Source organism: Thamnophis sirtalis, unplaced genomic scaffold (assembly GCF_051295495.1).
Source record: "Thamnophis sirtalis isolate CommonGarterSnake01/CBP01778 unplaced genomic scaffold, rThaSir2_p1.2 scaffold_17, whole genome shotgun sequence".
Lineage (NCBI taxonomy): Eukaryota > Metazoa > Chordata > Lepidosauria > Squamata > Natricidae > Thamnophis > Thamnophis sirtalis.
The window spans coordinates 3,313,641-3,335,194 of NW_028261397.1; the positions used below are offsets into that span (position 1 = coordinate 3,313,641).

The 21,554-nt window shown below is 44.7% G+C and overlaps 1 protein-coding gene across 1 annotated transcript; it reads left to right on the forward strand.

The window, feature by feature from the left end:
- Nucleotides 1-73: 73 nt before the first annotated feature.
- TAX1BP3 (Tax1 binding protein 3) lies at nt 74-20,611 on the forward strand. The gene is made up of 4 exons (XM_087702882.1): nt 74-233; nt 15,193-15,312; nt 16,776-16,853; nt 19,119-20,611. Exons 1-4 carry the CDS (start codon nt 195-197, stop codon nt 19,266-19,268), a joined length of 387 nt encoding a protein of 128 aa, XP_087559008.1. The 5' UTR covers nt 74-194; the 3' UTR covers nt 19,269-20,611.
- Nucleotides 20,612-21,554: the final 943 nt, after the last annotated feature.

Sequence of the window (21,554 nt, forward strand, 5' to 3'; positions counted from 1 at the left end):
AACCCCTCCCCTTCTCCGAGGAAGACGAGGAGGAATCAGGAGACGGGGGCGTGGCCTGACAGGGCGGTGGGCGTGGCCGCGAGGAGTGGGGGGGCGGAGCCTCGGCGCCCGCTCCCTCCGCTTTTGTTCCGCCGGAGGCGAAGCGACCGAAGCGGCTTTAGCGACTCCCCGGGAGCCTCCTTTCATCCGGAGCCATGTCCTACATCCCGGGCCAGCCCGTCACGGCCGTGGTGGTAAGCCCTCCTTCCTCGCCGCCAGAAACGCCCCTCCCTCGGACTACAAAGCCCATCCTCCGCGGCCCCCCCGGGCAGGGGATAATGGGCACGGGAGTCCCCAAAGGTTTGGGACGGGTGGGGAGGAGAGGAGGGGGGGAATCTCTCTGTCCCAATCACCCCCTCCTTCCCGGGTAGTCCGTTCCCACGACCCCGCAGACACGTGTCAGGGCGCTTTCCTGGCGCGCGGGCGTGGTCGACGCTGGGCAAGTTTTAAGACGGCGCGGCAGGTTTTGTTCTCCGGTGGCCTCCGGTCTCCCCCGCCTTTGGTGGGGTTGGAAGTCCAGTTGGAAGTCTGGAAAGGGCTGAGAAAGTCCCTTCTCTCCCTCTTTCTTTCTTTCTTTCTTTCTTTCTTTCTTTCTTTCTTTCTTCCTTCTTTTTCTTTCTTTCTTTCCTCCCGTTCCCCTTCCTTTTTCCTTTTCCCCTCCTCTTCCTTCCGTTCTTCTTTTCTCCCGCTCTTCCTTTTTTTCTTCCTTCTCCTTTTACTCCCTCCTTTTCTCCTTCCTTTTCTCTTCTCATTCTTCCCTCCCTCCCTTCCATTCTCCTTCCTTTCTGCTGTTCTTCCTTGCTCCCTCCCTCCCTCCTCCTTTTCTCTTTCCTCCCCCTTTTACTCCCTCCTTTTCGTCTTCCTTTTCTCCTGTTCTCCTCCCTCCCTTTCTCATTCCTTTCTCCCCCCTCTCCTTTGCTCATTCCTTTCTCCCTCCATTCCATTCTCCTGTTCTTCCTTCCTCCCTTTCTCATTCCTCCCTCCTTTTCTCATTCATTCCTCCTCCTCCCCCTCTCCCTTCCATTCTCCCGTTCTTCCTCCCTTTCTCCCTCCCTCCCTTTCTCATTCCCCCCTTCTTTTCCCATTCCTTTCTCTTCCCTTCCTTTCTCCTGTTATTCCTCCCTCCCTTCCTCCTCCCCTCCCTTCCTTTCTCATTCCTCACTCCTTTCCTCCTTCCTTTCTCCCCTCCCCCTCTCCTTGGCTCATTCCTTCCTTGCTTTCTCCTCCCTCCCTCTCTCCCTTCCATTTTCCTCCCTTTCTCCTGTTGTCTTTCCTCCCTTTTTCATTCCTCCCTCCCTCCCTTTTGGCTTTCTCCTCCCTCCCTCCCTGGTTCCTCCCTCCCTTTCTTGCCTCCTCTTTCCCCACACAGCCACCCTATCAGCTGGGGTTGGGCTGTGATAAAGCGACTGACCCAAAGTCACCCATCCGGCTTCCCTGCCTAAGGGCAGGGCTAGAACTCCCATCGCCTGGTTTCTTCACCCGAAGGGCTCTCAATCCCTCCCTTCCATCCTCTCTTCTCTTCTCCCCACTGAATCCCCTCCAGCCTCTCGGGCCAAAGGTCCTTTTTTTCCTTCAAGAGACAAATGGACTTTCTGTTTTTTTTTCTTTCTTTGAAGACATTTCGGTTCCACCACAAAACCGCGTTCGACTAAAGCGCGCTCGACGAAACCGCGTACCTGACGTCATCACAGCGCGACGAAAAAAGCACGCTGTGAGCGCTAAAGCTAAAATTAACCCCTAAACCTAACCCCCCGAAACCTAACCCTAAACCTAACCCTTAACCTAACCCTAAACCTAACCCTTAACCTAACCCTAAACCTAACCCTTAACCTAACCCTAAACCTAACCCTTAACCTAACCCTAAACCTAACCCTTAACCTAACCCTAAACCTAACCCTTAACCTAACCCTAAACCTAACCCTTAACCTAACCCTAAACCTAACCCTAAACCTAACCCTTAACCTAACGCTAAACCTAACCCAAACCCTTAACCTAACTCTAAACCTAACCCTAACTCTAACCCTAACCCTTACCTTAACGTGAATCGGCTTCCTTTCAAAGCGCTTTTTAAAGCACCCTTTTTTCTCCGCGGTCGCTGTTGTCGCGCTGCTGATGACGTCAGCGACGCGCTTTAATCGGGCGCACTGTAGTGGACCGCGGTTTTGTCGTGCCACAGACATTTCGCTTCTCATCCAAGAAGCTTCTTCAGCTCTGCTGACTGGATGGTGGAGGGGAATGGAAGCATTTATTATAAATGACCAGCTGCCTGCAAGGAGTATAAATCCTTCCATTCCCCACCATCCACTCAGAGCTGAAGAAGCTTCTTGGATGAGAAGCGAAACGTCTTCGAAGAAAAACCAGGAAGTCCAGTTGCCTCCAGAATAAGCCCCTCCGGGACAACCATGACCTGGATGATGATGGAGAACCTCTATGGACCTTCAGTCTCTTCTCTGAAGACCCCGCCTCATCTTATCCGCTCCCCTGCCTTGAGGTGCTTTGCACTGGCGTCTTACACGTCTTAAATTCCCAGTACGATGGGGTTAAAGGTAACTGGGAATCAGAAATGTCAGAAATGGTGTGGGGTTTCCTGCTTGGGCAGGGGGGGGGTTGGACTAGATGACCTCCAAAGTCCCTTCCACTCTGTTATTCTGCTAGCGGTCTTTTGCTACCTTCCCTTCCCTCCACTGGAGGCTTTCAAGAAGAGACTGGACTGCCATCTGTCGGAAATGGTGTAGTAGAGTCTCCTGCTTGGGCAGGGGGTTAGACTAGATGACCTTCAAAGTCCCTTCCACTCTGTTATTCTGCTGTCCTTCCTTCCCTCCCTCCCATGGGAGGTTTTCAAGAAGAGACTGGACTGCCATCTTGTCGGAAATGGTGTAGTAGGGTCTCCTGCTTGGGCAGGGGGTTAGACTAGATGACCTCCAAAGTCCCTTCCACTCTGTTATTCTGCTATCCTTCCTTCCCTCCCTCCCACTGGAGGTTTTCAAGAAGAGACTGGACTGCCATCTTGTCGGAAATGGTGTAATAAGGTTTCCTGCTTGGGTGGTGGGGTTAGACTAGATGACCTTCAAAGTCCCTTCCACTCTGTTATTCTGTTATCCTTCCTTCCCTCCCTCCCAATGGAGGCTTTCAAGAAGAGACTGGACTGCCATCTGTTGGAAATGGTATTGGGGGATCTCCTGCTTGGGCATGGGGTTTGACTAGATGACCTCCACGGTCCCTTCCCACTCTGTTAATCTAATCTAATCCTCCAGAGGCGTCTGACCAGCTATTCTTAAAAACCTCCCGATTCCTGCAATCTCGCCGTTCCCAAGTTGCAATCGCTTGGAAAGAAACCCCTTCTTGCGAAACCTCCGGGGAGATTCTCCCTCCTCCAGATCAAATGCGCTTTTCGAAAGACAAATGTACTTTTTTTTTCTTTGAAAATGTTTCGCTTTTCAACTCCCGAAGCTTCTTCGGTTCTTTTTGAAAAGCCCCTTTCTGGGAACCTTCTCCAAAAGCGAAGGCTAGAAGGAAAAGGGCATCATTTACAGGTAATCCTCGACTTACAACGGTTTAGTGATCGGTCAACAGCACTGAAAAATGGGAGTTTGGACCGTTTTTTCCACCGTGGCAACTGTCTTCTGTTTGGGCAGGGGGCTGGACTAGATGACCTGGAAGGTCCCTTCCAACTCCATTAATCTGTTAATCCTTGTGGTTGCGTGATCAACATTCAGAGGCTTGGCAACTGGTTCCCATTTACGACGGTCGCGGTGGCCCCCGGGCCGGTTCACACAATCCCCTTTTGTGACTTTCCGACAAATAAAGTTGATGGGGAAGCTGGATTCACTTAATATCCGTGTTGCTAATATTATGACCAGCCAGCAGTCCTGGCTGCAGATTCGGAGAGTGAGGAGGGTTGGGGAGGAACCTGGGCCAGTCCTGGAGTCTGAGGAAGGCTCGGACGAGGGCTCCGTGTCGGAGGCAGAGAGGGGGCCAGGGCCGTCCGACAGTTATCAGCTGCCTTCGGAGTCAGACATCAGTGGGGCAGAAGAACAGCTGGAGCCTGTTCCCAGTGTGCGCATGAACAGAGTTGCCAGAGGAAGGGAACAGCTAAAGAACAGGGGTCGACTTGGGAGTAAGACCACAGGTGGACGGTGAATGGCCCCTCCCAGAGGACATAAAAGAGGAGCGAAAGGGGAGTGGAGTTTGCAAGAGACACTTAGTTCATTGGTTCGTGACTCTCCGAGACTCCTGGCCAAGTTCTGCAGATATCATCCTGGCAGCTCTCCCAGCCAGATAAGGTCTGTGACTGTAAATCCTCCCTTGAAAGACTTTGCTGGATGTGAAGGAGCAGAATTCACACTCAATGAATAAAAAGGATTTTTGTCAGGACCAGGAATTTGCTTCAGGCTCTCGGGAAGCCTCGGTCAGAACAGCTAACGTATCGACTGCAGTGATTCCCTTAAGAACGGTGGCAAGCAAGGTTGTAAAATGGGGCAAAACTCACTTAGCAACTCTCTTAGCAATGGATATTTTGTCCTTATAAGTAAAGTATTTCTTCCTTAGGGGTGTTTTTTTTTTTTAGGTGGGGGGGGGGGTTAGGACGTACTTCCTCTCCCTGAAATCTACCCTGTTTCCCCCAAAATAAGACCTCCCTGGATAATAAGCCCAATCGAGCTTTTGAGCGCATGGGCTAAAATAAGCCCTCCCCGAAAATATTGCAACCCGGCAGCAGCCACGAGGGGACCACGCTCGCTGCCTCCTGCACCTCAAAAATAATAAGGCCTCCCCGAAAATAAGGCCAGGCACTTATTTCAGGGGTCAAAAGAAAATAAGACCCTGCTTTATTTTCGGGGAAACATGTTATCTATCCATCCATCCATCCACCTATCTATATTTTCCCTACCTTATCTATCTATCTATCTATCTATCTATCTATCTATCTATCTATCTTTTACTTACCTACCTACCTAATCATCCATCCATCCATCCATCCATCCATCCATCCATCCATCCATCTATCATTTACTTACCTATCTACCTAATCATCTATCTATCTATCATTTATTTATCTAACTACCTAACCATCCATCCATCCATCTACCTATCTATCATTTACCTACCTACCTAATTATCTATCTATCTATCAATTACTTACCTATCTACCTTATCTATCTATCTATCTATCTATCTATCTATCTATCTATCTATCTATCTATCTATCTATCTATCATTTACTTACCTACCTAATCATCCATCCATCCATCCATCCATCCATCTATCTATCTATCTATCTTTTACTTACCTATCTACCTAATCATCTATCTATCTATCTATCATTTATTTATCTAACTACCTATCCATCCATCCATCTACCTATCTATCATTTACCTACCTACCTACCTAATTATCTATCTATCATTTACTTACCTATCTACCTTATCTATCTATCTATCTATCTATCTATCTATCCTATCTATCTATCTATCTATCATTTATTTATCTAACTACCTAACCATCCATCCATCTACCTATCTATCATTTACCTACCTACCTAATTATCTATCTATCTATCATTTACTTACCTATCTACCTAATCTATCTATCTATCTATCTATCTATCTATCTATCTATCTATCTATCTATCTATCATTTACTTACCTATCTACCTAATCTATCTATCTATCTATCTATCATTTATTTATCTAACTACCTAACCATCCACCCACCTATCTATCTATCTATCTATCTATCTATCTATCTATCTATCTATCTATCTTTTACGTACCTACCTAATCATCCATCTATCTATCATTTAGTTATCTACCTAACCATCCATCCATCTATCTTTTACCTACCTACCTGGCCTCCATGAAAATATTGCAACCCAGCACCAGCCACGAGGGGACCACGCTCGCCACCTCCTGCACCTCAAAAATAATAAGGCCTCCCCGAAAATAAGGCCAGGGACTTATTTCAGGGGTCAAAAGAAAATAAGACCCTGCCTTATTTTGGGGGAAAACACGGTACTAGTACTACTCCATATCCCCCATTGGTTTCACTTGAGTTTCTTTTAAAATCCTGTATTTTAACCTGGAGTTTGCCTGCCCCACAATCCAAATCTTATCTTCCTTCTCGTCATCGAGAATTAGATCACTTTGAACCCGATTCCTCTTTCAAATCTCCTCTGGGGACGTCTGGTTTTGCTTTGCGCAATAGCTGGGAGGCGTGGAATGTGTCACAATCATGGGATGGAGGGACTTTTATCACGTATGAGTTACGCGTAGCCCAGACAAAGTTCATTGAGGCTTGTTTTTCTGCAGACAGCATCCTATTAACAAATGTTTTTTTCCAAGAAGGGAGTGAATCATGCTTTTGGGGGCTTAGCTCACCGGTCTAATGTTGCCACTCGCGCCAAAACCTTGCCTGGGCACGAGCATTGATTTCTTACCACCGGGATTAAAACTTTCGAAAATGATTTGCTAGTTGTAACGGAGAGGATTGGCATTTAAAAGGGGTGGGAAAATCCAGCTTGTAAAAACCAGCTCGGCTGGCAAATTCCGGGAAGAGGTCTTAGGGGCTGTGCCCAAATTGGTTATTTTGGGGTGGTTTTTATTAATTTATTTATTAAGAGCAATTAAGGACAGAATCAGCCCAAAGTGGTTATCTTGATATATGCGTGGTTTTATTTATTTACTAGTTGATAATCCGGGTGTTGCCTGAGTATTTATTTATCCTAATTCTGTATCAAACAGGAAAAAACCCCACTGTTGTTGAAAATATCCGGAGCAAATGTAATTTTTAATGTTGGATTTTACTTCTTATCTGAGCGAGCCCCTTTGTGGAGTACTGTGAAGCCATTACCATGGCGACTCCACTGTGCTGTACAGTAGAAGCCATTTTAAGGCACTATGGTAGAAGCCATTTTAATGCACAACAGGCTGTATCTTAACAGAACACATACCCCAAAGAGCATTAGGGGCATCTTTAGAGAGAGAGAGAGAGAGAGAGAGAGAGAGAGAGAGAGAGAGAGAGAGAGAGAGAGAGAGAGAGAGAGAGAGAGAATAAGAACAACATAGATAAATAGTAGATATAGATAGATGATAGATAGATAGATAGATAGATAGATAGATAGATAGATAGATAGACAGACAGACAGATAGAGTAATAGAACAACATAGATAGATAGATAGATAGATAGATAGAGAGAGAGAGAGAGAGATAGAGAGATAGATGATAGAGAGATAGAGAGATAGATAGATAGATACATAGAATAAGAACAACATAGATAAATAGTAGATAGATAGATAGATAGATAGATAGATAGATAGATAGATAGATAGATACTGTAGGTAGATAGATAGATAAATAGTTGATATAGTTACATACATACATATAGATGATAGAATGATAGAACGACATAAATAGTTGATAGATAGAAAGAAAAATAGATACTGTAGATAGATAGATAGATAGATAGATAGATAGATAGATAGATAGATAGATAGATAGATAGATAGATAGATAGATAGATAGATAGATAGATAGATAGATAGATCGGATGGATGGATGGATGGATGGATGGATGGATGGATAGATCGGGTGGATAGATCGGGTGGATAGATCGGGTGGATAGATCGGGTGGATGGATGGATGAATAGATAGATGATACACAGAGAGCGATTGATAGATAGATAGATAGATAGATAGATAGATAGATAGATAGATAGATAGATAGATAGATAGATAGATAGATAGATAAGAGTTGTTAAGGAGAGGCTCAACTCAAATTCATTAGTTTGGTAAATGAGTGGTTTTATTAATTTCTTTATTAAAAACTATTAGAGTCAGACTAAATTGGTTATTTTGCTAGAGGGGAGTAGGAAGTCTTAACAGACCAGAATAGAATTCAATTCAATTCTTTATTGGCCAAGCGTGATTGGACACACAAGGAATTTGTCTTTGTGCATAAGCTCTCAGTGTGCATTAAAAAGTCAAGAGACATTCGTCATAAGACTTAAGAATCATAAGCTACAACACTTAATGATAGTCACAGGGTACAAATTTAACGTTTAATAAATACACCCAGAGTACAAAGAGAGGGGAAAAAAACCCCTTTGCCAGCTGCTCGAAACTGTAAAAATCAGCACCCATTAAAAAAAAAAAGTCAGAAAAACTCCCGTTCCCTGCAGGGAATTGAAACTTCTAAAATGATCCGGTTAAACATTTCCTCGGCGATTACATTTATAATCTCTTTTTCAGTTGAGTTTGCCAGCGTCCTCTCTCTTACAAATTTGAGGAGGAAATAAATACAACTTTGAACCTGCAGATTTTCGAGACGTATGGGTACTTTTACTCCTAAGAGTGTTGTGGCCCGTCAGTGGAGCTGGTGGCAGACAGTGAGGAGGGTTGGGGAGGAAGATGGGCCAGACCTGGAGTCTGGGGGAGGCTCTGATGAGGGCTCTGTGTCAGAGGCAGAGAGGGGGCCAGGGCCGTATGCCAGTTATCAGCTGCCTTCGGAGTCAGACATCAGTGAGGCAGAAGAACAGCTGGAGCCTGTTCCCAGTGTGCGCATGCGCAGAGTTGCCAGAGGTAGGGAACAGCTAAAGAACAGGGGTCGAAGTGGGAGTAAGGCCACAGGTGGACCATGAATGGCGTAAAATATCCAGGTCTGGTTTAGATCAAGTGCCCCCCCCCCCCCGCAAGCATTCTTGGCCAAGTAGAGGTTTAAATCTCACCATTTGTGGTCCAAGGCCAAGAATTTCAATGTGACATTGTCCCTTATCTCGTCACTGAAGAAGGAGAAGCAGAGAGAAGGTTGGATCCTGGCCACAAAATAGGACTATTGCAGAAGAGTATTAAATATATGAGAGCAATGTTTTTCAAACTTGGCAACTTTTAAGATGGGAGGACTTCAATTCCCAGAATTGAAGTGTGCTGGCTGGGGGATTCTGGGAGTGGAAGCCCACTCCTCTTAAATGATTCTGGCTGGGGGATTCTGGGAGTGGAAGCCCACCCCTCGTAAAGCATGCTGGCTGGGGGATACTGGGAGTGAACGTCCATCCCTCAAAGCATGCTGGCTGGGGAATTCTGGGAAGTGAAGCCCACCCCTCTTAAAACAGGCTGGCTGGGGGATTCTGGGAGTGGAAGCCCACCCCTCGTAAAGCAGGCTGGCTGGGGGATACTGGGAGTGGAAGCCCACCCCTCAAAGCATGCTGGCTGGGGAATTCTGGGAAGTGAAGCCCACCCCTCTTAAAACAGGCTGGCTGGGGGATTCTGGGAGTGGAAGCCCACCCCTCGTAAAGCAGGCTGGCTGGGGGATTCTGGGAGTGGAAGCCCATCCCTCTTAAAGCCTGCTGGCTGGGGAATTCTGGGAGTGGAAGCCCACCCCTCTTAAAGCATGCTGGCTGGGGAATTCTGGGAGTGGAAGTCCTTCCCTCTTAAAGCATTCTGGCTGGAGGATTCTGGGAGTGGAAGCCCACCCCTCTTAAAGCATGCTGGCTGGGGAATTCTGGGAGTGGAAGCCCACCCACCTTAAATCATTCTGGCTGGGGGATTCTGGGAGTGGAAGTCCTCCCCTCTTAAAGCATGCTGGCTGGGGGATTCTGGGAGTGGAAGCCCACCCACCTTAAATCATTCTGGCTCGGGGATTCTGGGAGTTGAAGTCTACCCACCTTAAAGTTGTCAAGTTTGAAAAACACTGCGATATAGGCAGAGGGCAAAAGCTGGGTCTCACCCTCTAAACTTGTTTGTTAAATTTAACCTTTTGCAGCCTCCAACTTCTTGATAAGGTCGCTAAAGATAGAAAGGACTTGACTTATCTTACAGGGTGAGCCACTAAAGTTCTAAAGAGATCATCGCTGCCCAGACTTTTTAAAAGAGAGTATTTCTCCCACAACCCTGGAGAAAAAATTCCTCGTGCATCTAAGCACACTTGGCCAAATAAAACTGTTTTGCTCGGTTCTGTTCTATTCTACAGGTAGTCCTCAACTTTACGACCGCAACTGAGCCCCAAATTTATGTTGCTAAGTGAAACATTTGTTAAGTGAGAGTTTTGCCCTGTTTTATGACCTTTCCTGTCCTAGCTGTTAAGGGAATCACTTTAGTTGTTAATAACACGATTGTTAAGTGAATCTGGCTTCCCCATTGACTTTGCTTGTCAGAAGGTCGCAGAAGAAAATCGTGTGTCCGTGGGACACAGCAACTGTTATAAATATCAACCAGTTGCCAAGCGTTTGAGTTTGGATCACGTGGCTAAGGGAACACTGCAACCGTCATAAGTATGAAAAACGGTCGTAAGTCACTTTTTTCAGGGATGCCGTAACTTTGAACAGTCATTAAATGAGCTGTAAGTGAAGGATTACCTTTTATCCTATCCTATTCGAAATCTATTCCATTTAATTCCATTCCTGTTCCTGTTCTATTCTATCCTCTCCAGTATTCTATTCTATTCTATTCTAATTTTAATTCTATTTAATTCTTCTATTTTAATTCTGTTCAATTCCAATTCTATTCTACTTTGCTCTTATTATTCTATTCTTCATATTCTATTCTCTATTCTAATGCTGGCAATTTCAATTCTGTTTAATTCTTATTTTATTCTAATTTTCTTCGATTCCAATTCTATTTTATTCTTATTCTTATTCTATTCTTATTCATATTCTATTCTTATTCATATTCTATTCTCTATTCTATTCTAATGCTAATGCCAATTTGAATTCTGTTTAATTCTTATTTTATTCTATTTCTGTTCGATTCCAATTCTATTCTATTTTATTCTTATTCTATTCTTATTCATATTCTGTTCTCTATTCTAATGCTGGCAATTTCAATTCTGTTTAATTCTTATTTTATTCTAATTTTCTTCTATTCCAATTCTATTTTATTCTTATTCTATTCTTATTCTTATTCATATTCTATTCTTATTCATATTCTATTCTCTATTCTATTCTAATGCTAATGCCAATTTGAATTCTGTTTAATTCTTATTTTATTCTAATTCTGTTTGATTCCAATTCTATTCTATTTTATTCTTATTATTCTTATTCTATTCTTATTCATATTCTATTCTCTATTCTATTCTAATGCTAATGCCAATTTGAATTCTGTTTAATTCTTATTTTATTCTAATTCTGTTCGATTCCAATTCTATTCTATTTTATTCTTATTATTCTTACTCTATTCTTATTCATATTCTAGTCTCTATTCTATTCTAATGCTAATGCCAATTTGAATTCTGTTTAATTCTTATTTTATTCTAATTCTGTTCGTTTCTATTCTATTTTATTTTTATTCTGTTCGATTCTAATTCTTTTCTGTTCTACTCTAATTCTATTCTACTCTTTAGTCTATTCTTCTCTTATTTCTATTCTATTCTTAATTCTAATTTCTGTTCTATTATTTCTATTCTACTCTAGTTATTTCTATTCTATTCTCCAGTCTAATCTAGTCTACATTCTACCCCATATTCTAGTCAATTCTATCACGAATCTTAAGTCTTGTACTTCAAGACGAGCAATTTTGCGGGGTTCTGGACACCCCGAAACTTCAGAACTTCCCCCACAGCCTTGGAGTTCCAAGAGAAACCCCTTCCAGCTTTTTTCATTCTCCGGAAAAAAAAGAAAAAAGAAAGCACACGTACTTCAAAAACGAGAGGAAAACTGGCATGGTGGAAGGCGTGCGTTGCCAGGCCCCTTCTGGCTGCCATCTGTCGGCAAAATCCCGCAGGATTCCTGGTTCTTGTTTTCAGAGGCTTCCAATTTTGCCAGCCGGCGGTCTCCGCTGGCAGGACCCCCGGTCCTCCTTCTTGCTTTTGTCTGCTTTTTATCTTTCTTTCCAATGAGCTCATCATCTGTTTTGAGCCTCTGGGGAGGAAACACAACAATGGGTCCTTGTTTCTTCTTAATGGACGCTGGTGCCTTCGCGGGAGGGGGGCGGAGGGAGAAAACCATCTTCTGAAAAGAGAAGAAGGGGGGAAATAAAGCAAAAAAAACCTGCATTGTTAGGATTCCACACAGTGTCCCAGTGTTGTGTGCCTGTTGGCTTCCGGTCCCCCCACCACCCAAATCAGAGGAGGAAGTGGAGGAGGCGTGGGAGTCAGGGACAGCATCGAGGCAACCCGGGAGGTCCGAGCAGGAGGAGGGAATGGAGCTGGCAGAGAGACAGACAGACAGACGGCGGGGAAGCCTGGGCTGTCCGTCAGCCCTCAGATGGAGAGTCAACAGCCCCCAGGTCTGGAGGTGGCTGATGAGGAAGAGGAGGAACAGTTGGGTCCAGTGCCTGACACATAGAAGAAGGCGGAGAGGAGAGCAGTGGAAATCTATGGGCCGGTCCTCGGGACAGAAGAGCCACCGCTGCTAGCGAAGCTCCACCTGGAACAGCTTGTTTCCAGAAGTTGTGAATGCCCCAACACTGGAAGTCTTTAAGAAGATGTTGGATAGCCATTTGTCTGAAACAGTCTAGGGTTTCCTGCCTAGGCAGGGGGTTGGACTAGAAGACCTCCAAGGTCCCTTCCAACTCTGCTATTGTATTGTATTGAATTGTATTGTATTGTTAAATCCAGTGGTAATAGGTATAGTTAAATAAAAATGGATAATGATAGTAATGTATACAATGTTGAGCTGTTATGATAAGTAATAATTGGTTATGAGAAGGGAAGGTTAGAAATATTTTTGGACTATATATAAAGATTATTAACAACAATAATAATTATAATAAAAAAACAAAACTAGATACAGTTAAGTTTTAACTAATAGGGGGGAAATGTTATGATATAGGCTAAAGTTAAATAAAGAAAGGATAATGATAATGAATTATATACATGGAGGATTAGAAAATGTTGGTATTAAATATTATGGATGTTTAGGTAAAAAGAGGATATGAGGATTTAATGTTAATGGAGGATTTTACAAATAAGTAAATGAAATGCCAGCATGTGGTTATGTATTGAATCTTGGTATATTTAAGGATGAAGGACGTTTAAATAACTATAGTCAAATAAAAGTGGAGGCATGATGATGTTAATATAGTAAATATTTGAGTTAAGATATTTGAATTAATATGAATTATATTTGATGACGGTGGAAGAGATGCACAAAATCCTTTTGTAACCAGCTGATACACTTTCGACAGTATGTAAAGAAGGAGGAGTTGTATGTTTGTTTTGAAAATAAATTTAAAAAAAATTTTTTTTTTTAAAGAATTGTATTGTATTGTAAGAGCCATCCAGGTCTGAACCGGCATTCAAAGCCGCATTAAAATTATAAAAACCCAGCTTATTATAAACATAAAAAACCTTGGCACCAAATCAACTTTCTGATGTGTAGCATCTAATCATGTTCTCGCAGCGCTCGGAGGAAGAGCTGAGACTTCAAAGCTTCACCAAAGGCTAGAAGGGTTGAAGCAAAATCTTTTTTCTTTTAGATTATCAGAGTTGGAAGGGACCTTGTAGGACATCTAGTCCACCCCCCCCACCCCAAGCAGGAGACCTTACACCATTTCTGGCAGATGGCAGTCCAGTCTCTTCTTGAAAGCTTCCAAGGATGAAGCTCCCACAACTTCCGAAGGCAACTTCTGTGTCCGTGGGTTGATTGTTTCTCACTGTCAGGAAATTCCTCCTTATTTCTAGGTTGAATCTCTCCTTGGTCAGTTTACATCCATTATTCCTTGTCTGGCCTTCGGGTGCCTTGGAGAATAACTTGGACCCCCTTCCTCCTCTATGGCAGCCTCTCAAATATTGGAAGATGCTCTCCTGTCTCCCCTGGTCCTTCTCTTCCCTAGACCAGCCATGGCCAGTTCCTGCAACCGTTCATCGTATGTTTTAGCCTCCAGGCCTTTGATCATCTGTTTTTGCTCCTCTTTGTACTTTTCCCAAAGTCTCTTTATTCAGATTAACAGAGTTGGAAGGGACCTTGTAGGTCATGAATGTTGCTTATTATTTTACTCTATGTATTGTGTGCGTCTATTGTTTGTATATCCCCTCCCCTCATTTTATGTAAGCCGCCCTGAGTCCCCTCAGGGAAAAGGGCGGCCTATAAGTATTAATAAATATAATATAAATAAATAAAATATATATCTAGTCCAACCCCCACCAAAGCAGGAGACCTTACACCATTTCTGACCGATGGCCGCCCAGTCTCTTCTTGAAAGCCTCCAGGGATGAAGCTCCCACAACTTCTGAAGGCAACTTCTGTGTCCATGGGTTGATGGTTCTCACTGTCAGAAGATTTTTCCTTATTTCTAGGAGTTGAATCTCTCTTTGGTCAGTTTCCATCCATTCTTCCTTGTCCAGCCTTCGGGTGCTTTGGAAAATAGGTGGAAGATGCTCTCCTGTCTCCACTGGTCCTTCTCTTCCCTAGATTAGCCAGGCCCAGTTCCTGCAACCGTTCATCGTATGTTTGAGCCTCCAGTCCCCTCATCATCCTGGTTGCTCTTCTCTGCACTCTTTCTAGAGTCTCGACATATTTTTTTTTACATTGTGGTGACCAAAACTGCAAGCAGAATTCCAAGTATGATCTTACCACTCTACTCTCTCAACCGCCTTTTTTCTCTTTCCTCCTCCAATAGATTCTCTCCGATTTGGAAGGTTACAAATTAATAAATTCCGGTTGTTCCTCTCCTTGTTCAGTTTCCATCCATTATTCCTTGACTGGCCTTCGGGTGTTTTGGAGAATAGCTTGACCCCTCGCTCCTCTCTGTGGCAGCCCCTCAAATATTGGAAGATGCTATCCTGTCTCCACTGGTCCTTCTCTTCCCTAGACTAGCCAGGCCCAGTTCCTGCAACCGTTCTTCATATGTTTTAGCCTCCAGTCCCCTCATCATCCTGGTTGCTCTTCTCTGCACTCTTTCCAGAGTCTTCAACAACTTTTTTATAGTCCGGTGACCAAAACTGGATGCAGTACTCTAGGTGTAGTCTTACTAAGGCTTACAAAATCGTGGTTGCTGGCCAGATTGACAAGGTTTCACCGGATGGTTTGACACCCACCCCCCACAGCCAGATTCAAATTCCCCAGCTGGCTGAGGAATTCTGGGAGTTGAAGTCCACAAGTCGTAAAGTTGCGCATTGTTGCAAACCCCCCCAAATCTAAGGCCATACTGCTTTGAGTTTTGAGCTGTGATGGAGCCCGACGTGAGTGATCGAATTGGATTCATCTTCTTCTTTTTTTTCCGTAGCAAAGGGTTGAAATCCACAAACTGCGCCAAGGCGAGAACCTCATCCTGGGCTTCAGCATCGGAGGGGGCATCGACCAGGACCCGGCTCAGAATCCCTTCTCGGAGGACAAGACCGACAAGGTTAGCATTGGAATCCTCTTTTACTGGCGTATTTCGATATTCGATAGGTTGTCTATCCCAAGTTCCAAGGTGTTGTTATCAATATTTCAGCTCAAGAGTTGAAATATGGGAGCCTTGGTGCTCTCTCTGAGCTTGGTGGTTTTCTTGCGGACATTTACCCCACCACGTAACGTCATCAGTGCTGAAGTATTGAATTTTTTTTCTCATAGTTCCCTGTGATTATCCCTAATAAGAGCCGAGGTGGCGCAGTGGTTAGGGTGCTGTACTGCAGCCACTTCAGCTGACTGTTAGCTGCCGTTCAGTGGTTCAAATCTCACCGGCTCAAAGGTTGACTCAGCCTTCCATCCTTCCGAGGTGGGTGAAATGAGGACCCGGATTGTTGTTGGGGGCGATATGCTGACTCTGTAAACCGCTTAGAGAGGGCTGAAAGCCCTATGAAGCGGTATATAAGTCTAATTGCTATTGCTATAAAAATAATTCTGCTTTTAGCTCTGTTGATTAGTTAGTTATCTCTTCCAGCAAGTTTTTTTTAATTCTCCTCCAATATTTTTTTGCTGCTGGTTTGTTCTCATTTTATATGCAATTCTTAGAAGCCAATCACCAGGGGATGGTGAGTTCTAGTCCCACGTTAGGCATGAAAGCCAGTTGGGGTGACAATGGGCCAATCACCAGGAAACAGTGAATTCTAGTCCTGCCCTAGGCATAAAGGCTGGCTGGGGGACTTTAGGCCAGTCAGCAGGTGATGGTGAGTTCTAGTCCCACGTTAGGCATGAAAGCCAGCTGGGTGACTTAAGGCCAATCACCAGGAAAAGTGAATTCTAGTCCTGCCCTAGGCATGAAAGCCAGCTGGGTCAGTTGGGTCAATCACTAGGAGACAGTGAGTTCTAGTTTCACCCTAGGCATGAAAGCCGGCTGGGTGACTGGGCCAATCACCAGGTGATGGTGAGTTCTAATCCCGCTTTAGGCATGAAAGCCGGCTGGGTGACTATGGGCCAATCACCAGGTGATGGTGAGTTCTAGTTTCCCGCTTTAGGCATGAAAGCTGGCTGGGGGACTGGGCCAATCACCAGGTGATGGTGAGTTCTAGTCCCGCTTTAGGCATGAAAGCCAGCTGGGTGACTATGGGCCAATCACCAGGAGACGGTGAGTTCTAGTCCCACCTTGTGCACGAAAGCTGACTAGGTGACTTAGGGCCAGTAATACTCTCCCAGCCCCCCAACCCGCCTCACAAGGTTGGTTGTGGTGGGGGAAATAGGAGGAGGAAGGCGCCATCTCGAGCCACTTATTAAAAATAATAACGACCAGGTAAAAAATAAAGTGAATAAAGCAGAACCTCCTATTTACATGGCTAACAATGGCCGGAGAGAAAGGTCAGCCGGGGGGGGGGGTTCATGAGAGCTCATCCAGGCAGTGGCAGCCCTCCACCCCCCCCCTAACCTCTTGTTTTTTTCCCCCCTCTCCAGGGCATTTACGTCACTCGCGTGACCGAAGGTGGACCGGCAGAAATGGCCGGACTTCAAGTCGGAGATAAAATCATGCAGGTAAAGTCCTGTTTCAAGCAACAGCTGGACACTTGGCCTCCGTTCTTGGTGTCTTTGAAGCCAAATGGATGGGAGATTTATTATTATTATTCCAGAGCCCCAAAGGTGCTTTTGTTTTTCCAGGAGGCCACTGGACTTTCTTGTTTTCTCTTTTGAAGAGGTTTCGCTTCCCATCCCAGAAGCTTCTTCAGCTCTGACTGGATGGTGGGGAATGGAAGGGATTTCTACTCCTTGCAGACAGCTGGTCATTTGCATCCTTTTAGAGGGTCCTTGAGGCCACTTGGAGGTTTCTCTGTGTCCTCCAGGGTCACCTGAGTGGTGCAAATAATTCCTGCAGTCTGCAATTTTTCCCCCCTCTGGAAATCCATTCTTCGTCCTATTCCCAAATTCCTACTCCCTCCTACTCCGTGAAGAGAAGCGGAGTCCCTGGTTTTATGCCCCCTCTGGCCTTTGATCTTGAGCTTGTATCCTGATTGGTTGTCAGACTCCCATAGGGCCATGCAGGGGCAACTCTCTAAGCGGCCTTTTGAATCCAGGTTTGGTTGAGTTCTCAGATGCCATGTGGCGAGTTGGGTAAAGGGCCAATATTATCATGCCTTAATCCCATCACTCTGGAGCTGAAGGGGAGAACTCTTTGTTATGTAAAGTGGACTAGCTCAGGCTTTAATGGCTCGTTGACAAAGGGGGATGGGCAGGAAGCTGCAGGCAGCTATTCTGTCTTTTAAAACATGTTTCTTCCTTTTTCCACATCCAGAGAAATATTCTGCCTTTTCAATATTTCCTAGGATATTTCATTTTTCTGGGAAAGGGCTGGATGAGAACTTCCTACAGAAGCAAAACGTGTCCAAAGAAAAACCAGAAAGTCCACTTCCCTCTTGGGGGAAAAAAGCACCATAAAACTCAATGGGGTAAAGACACAGAGAGCAGAGAAGAAAAACGGTCACCCGAAAAAGAAATTAGCCAAAAATAAGGAGAGAAATAAAGGGAGATGGGAAAGAGAAACTTGGGGGAGAGATACTCCAAAAATCGATATAAAGAAAAGATATAAGACACACAAAAAGAATAAAAAGAAAATTTAGAAATAGGAGAATAGTAGAATGATATGATCCAGTAGAAAGAGAGATTGTTAGCAAGGTAAAAAATATGTTTTCATTAGAATGTGTGGGAATTATTTTAAGAACCTTAAAGCTGATGAATAATTATGTTACGTTGATTATATAAAACTTGGAAGTTTGAAACTTGGAGGTTCATATTGTTAATGGAAAATGGATGGAAATGATAAATTGTTTATTTTTAAAGAGGAAGAAAAAACTACGGACATGTTAAAAACTAGAAATTGGAGAATAGGAGAAGAAAAGTAGTGCGGCTAAAATTGGAAATATAATGTAAAATGAATTATGTTTTTTTTGGTGGGAATGTTAAAGGGGGGAATTCGGACAACGCTCTGTTCACAAAAGAATTTTTATTGTGTAACAAAAATAAATATATATTTTTTTTAAAGCACCATTGGGATTTCAAAATAAAAGCAATTTGTGCGGGTTGGAAAGAGCCAGATGTGTGACCGTTAAAATACCCAGGTTTGTCCAGGACATCCCTTGAAGAGGAGAATATGTAAACACAACAACAGATAGAGTGGATGGAGGAGTAGAAGGAAAGATAGGAAAGAGAGGAGAAAGGAGAGGAATAGGAGAAAGGGAAAGGCAGAGGAAGAATGGGAGGGAATGTAAGAGTAGGAAAGAGGGGACGAATGGGAAGAAGAGGGGAAGGGTAAAGGGGAGGAAGGGGAAGGAGTGAAGGGAAAGGAGAGGAGGAAGGAAGGAAGGAGAGAAAGAGAAGAAAGGGGGGTAGGAAGGAGAGAAGGAGAGAAGAAAGGAGGGAAGGAAGGAGAGAAGGAAGGGGGTTAGGAAGGAGGAAAGGAAGGAAGGAGAGAAGGAGAAAAGAAAGGAAGGAAGGAGAGAAGGAGGGAAGGGGAAGGAGGGAGGGAAGAAAGGGGAGTAGGAGAGAAGAAACGTGGGAAGGAAAGAGGGAGGGAGGGAAGAAGTAGGACCGTTGTAAGATAAGATGGATCTATGGGATGTTAAAAAAGCAATCTTTAAGTATATTGTCAACAGTAGGGAAAAATTGTTATAAATACATATTATTAATAACAGTTATGAGATCATATAACTGTGAATGTATATATGAAACTGATAAAATTAATTTAAAAAAAAAAAACAGGTTTGATCTTGACGCTTCCCGTAAAATCACTCTGAATTTTCTTGGCAGGTGAATGGCTGGGATATGACTATGGTGACTCACGACCAAGCCCGCAAACGGTTGACCAAGCGGAACGAGGAAGTCGTACGCCTTCTGGTGACCAGACACTCACTTCAGAAAGCTGTCCAGCAGTCCATGCTGTCCCAGCCCTGCCACTGAGCGGGGATGAATGGCGGTCTTCGGGGGACAGCGGAGAGATGTTGGACCACAGCTCTATCACCCGTTGACCTGAGAAACTTTAAAAGCAAAAGAAGACAAGACATCTCCTGACACACCTATGCAAAAATGACTCTGTCCCAGCCGGGATCTTCACGGAGAGGGCACCTGGGGGAGGGAGGGGGGGCAGTTTGATGCCCACTGGATCGAAGACGGTGGGCATCAAACCGCAAACGAGGGAATCGCTTTTTTTCTGATCCACTGGGGGTCGCCCAAGAGCTTTTCTCCCACAAATTCTCCAGTGGATGAATCCGTTCTTAAATTTCCGTTTTTTTGTGAGGCGGCCATCTTGAGGGACAAGATGGCCTCCTAATGAGCTTCTTGCAGTCCTCTTATCCAGACCAAAGTTGTTTTTTTTTACTGCCGATATGTAGAATCCCGCACGGGGTTGTGTTACGAGGCGTCCAACCGTTGGCTGGTCTCTTCAGTAACGCCGAGAAGCCATGATAGACGGGCCTTTGAAAATGGTTTCCCTCAGTGGCCTTAACCCTTCATTTTCCCGGCCTTCCCGCTCGTCCAGAATTCCTGTTAACCACGATCGGTTGGAAACGGGCCGACGTTAGCGACTCCCGTTGTGTCGGAAGGCTGTGGTTTGCACCCTCGAGCGGGTCTCTCGACTTTTCCAAAGTTAACTTCCAATTTCCAAGAAATTGTGCCAAATTTTTTCCCCCCGAAGGCCTTTTTTCTACGTCTTGTAAATAACCTCCCTTCCAGCATTTGTATCACTAATTTATTTTAGTATATTACTGCCCTTTTGACTCATGAGTGGCGTGGCGGCCTAGAGGTGGACCTCTCGCCTCACAATCAGGAGGCTGTGAGTTCGATCCTAGGTAGAGTCAGGTATTTCTCTCTGGGCACAATAAGAATGTATCTGCTGAACAAAACTCGGCACTGGCGTCAGGAAAGGCATCTGGCCAGTAAGCACCCTGATAGCTCCATTCGGTTGCCCAGACTCCACTCCGCAGGGGATTATGGGGTCATTAAAAGAAGATGATGGGTGATGACTGCTATTTTGACTTGTTTTAACTTCCAGGCCCTTAATCTCGGCCTGTCTTGTAAGGAAACTGTGTCACAACCCTTCGACCTGTTTCTTATACCTGTGGTTTGCCGTTTCGTAACAGAAATGGCGAAGATGGTTGTTGGGTTTTTTGGGACAAAGCCTTGTGGAGTTTTTTTGTTTTTTGTTTTGTACTTGCCGGATCGCATCGGTTTAGTTCGGAGGCTAAAGCTACCAATGGGCTGCTGTAGATTGTTTTACACATAATAAAACCAAGCTGGACTTCTGATCTCAAAAGTCTCTTCGGTTTTTTTTTAAAGAAAAGAAATTAAATTAGAAGCGTGGAGTCAATTTTAAAATAAAATTGCATATATGCCCAAGAAAATGAATGAGAAACGAGAATGAGAAATTCTGTTGAAATGTTGTACAGGTACAAATCAGGGGTGGGTTTCTCGCCCCGTTCCAACCGGTTCGGTTGGAACGGGGCCAGTGGCGTCCTCGTGCACACGCGCAGCGCACGCATGCGTACTAGCGTCTGTGCGATGCTCCAGCTGCTCCTGGAGGATTGCGCAGGCGCTGTATGCGTCCTGCACATGCGTAGAAGCGCAGAACTCGTCAAAACCGGGTAAGGAACACGGGTGGGCCCTTCGCCGTTCCCGGAAGTTACTTACTTCCGGGTTCGCCGACCAACCGGTTCGCGGGAACCGCCGCAAACCGGTTGAAACCCACCCCTGGTACAAATAGTCCTTAACTTACAACCAATCGTTTAGTCACTGTCCGAAGTTACCACAGCACTTTAAAAAGTGACCCAGGGCTGTTTTTCACACTTAACGACCGCTGCAGCATCCCCGTGGCACCGGCCACGTCATCAAAATTCGGATGCCGGGCAACTGTCTTAAATATTTATCTTAGAGTCACGGGATCTTCTTTTGCGACCGTATGACAGGGCAGCTGGATTCACTGAACAACCGTGTGATTCACTTAACACCTGTGGAAAGAAAGGTCGTAAAACGGAGCAAAACTCACTTAACAACTCTCTTAATTAGCAACAGAAATTTGGGGCTCCGTGGTGGTTGTATGTTCGGGGTGGTGTGGGGGCCTAGAGGCGGAGTTGTCACCTCGCAATCAGGTGGATGTGAGTTCAATCCTAGGTAGAGGCAGATATTTCTCTGGGCACAATGACTGTATATCTGCTGAACAAAACTCAGCATTGGCAACAGGAAAGGCATCCG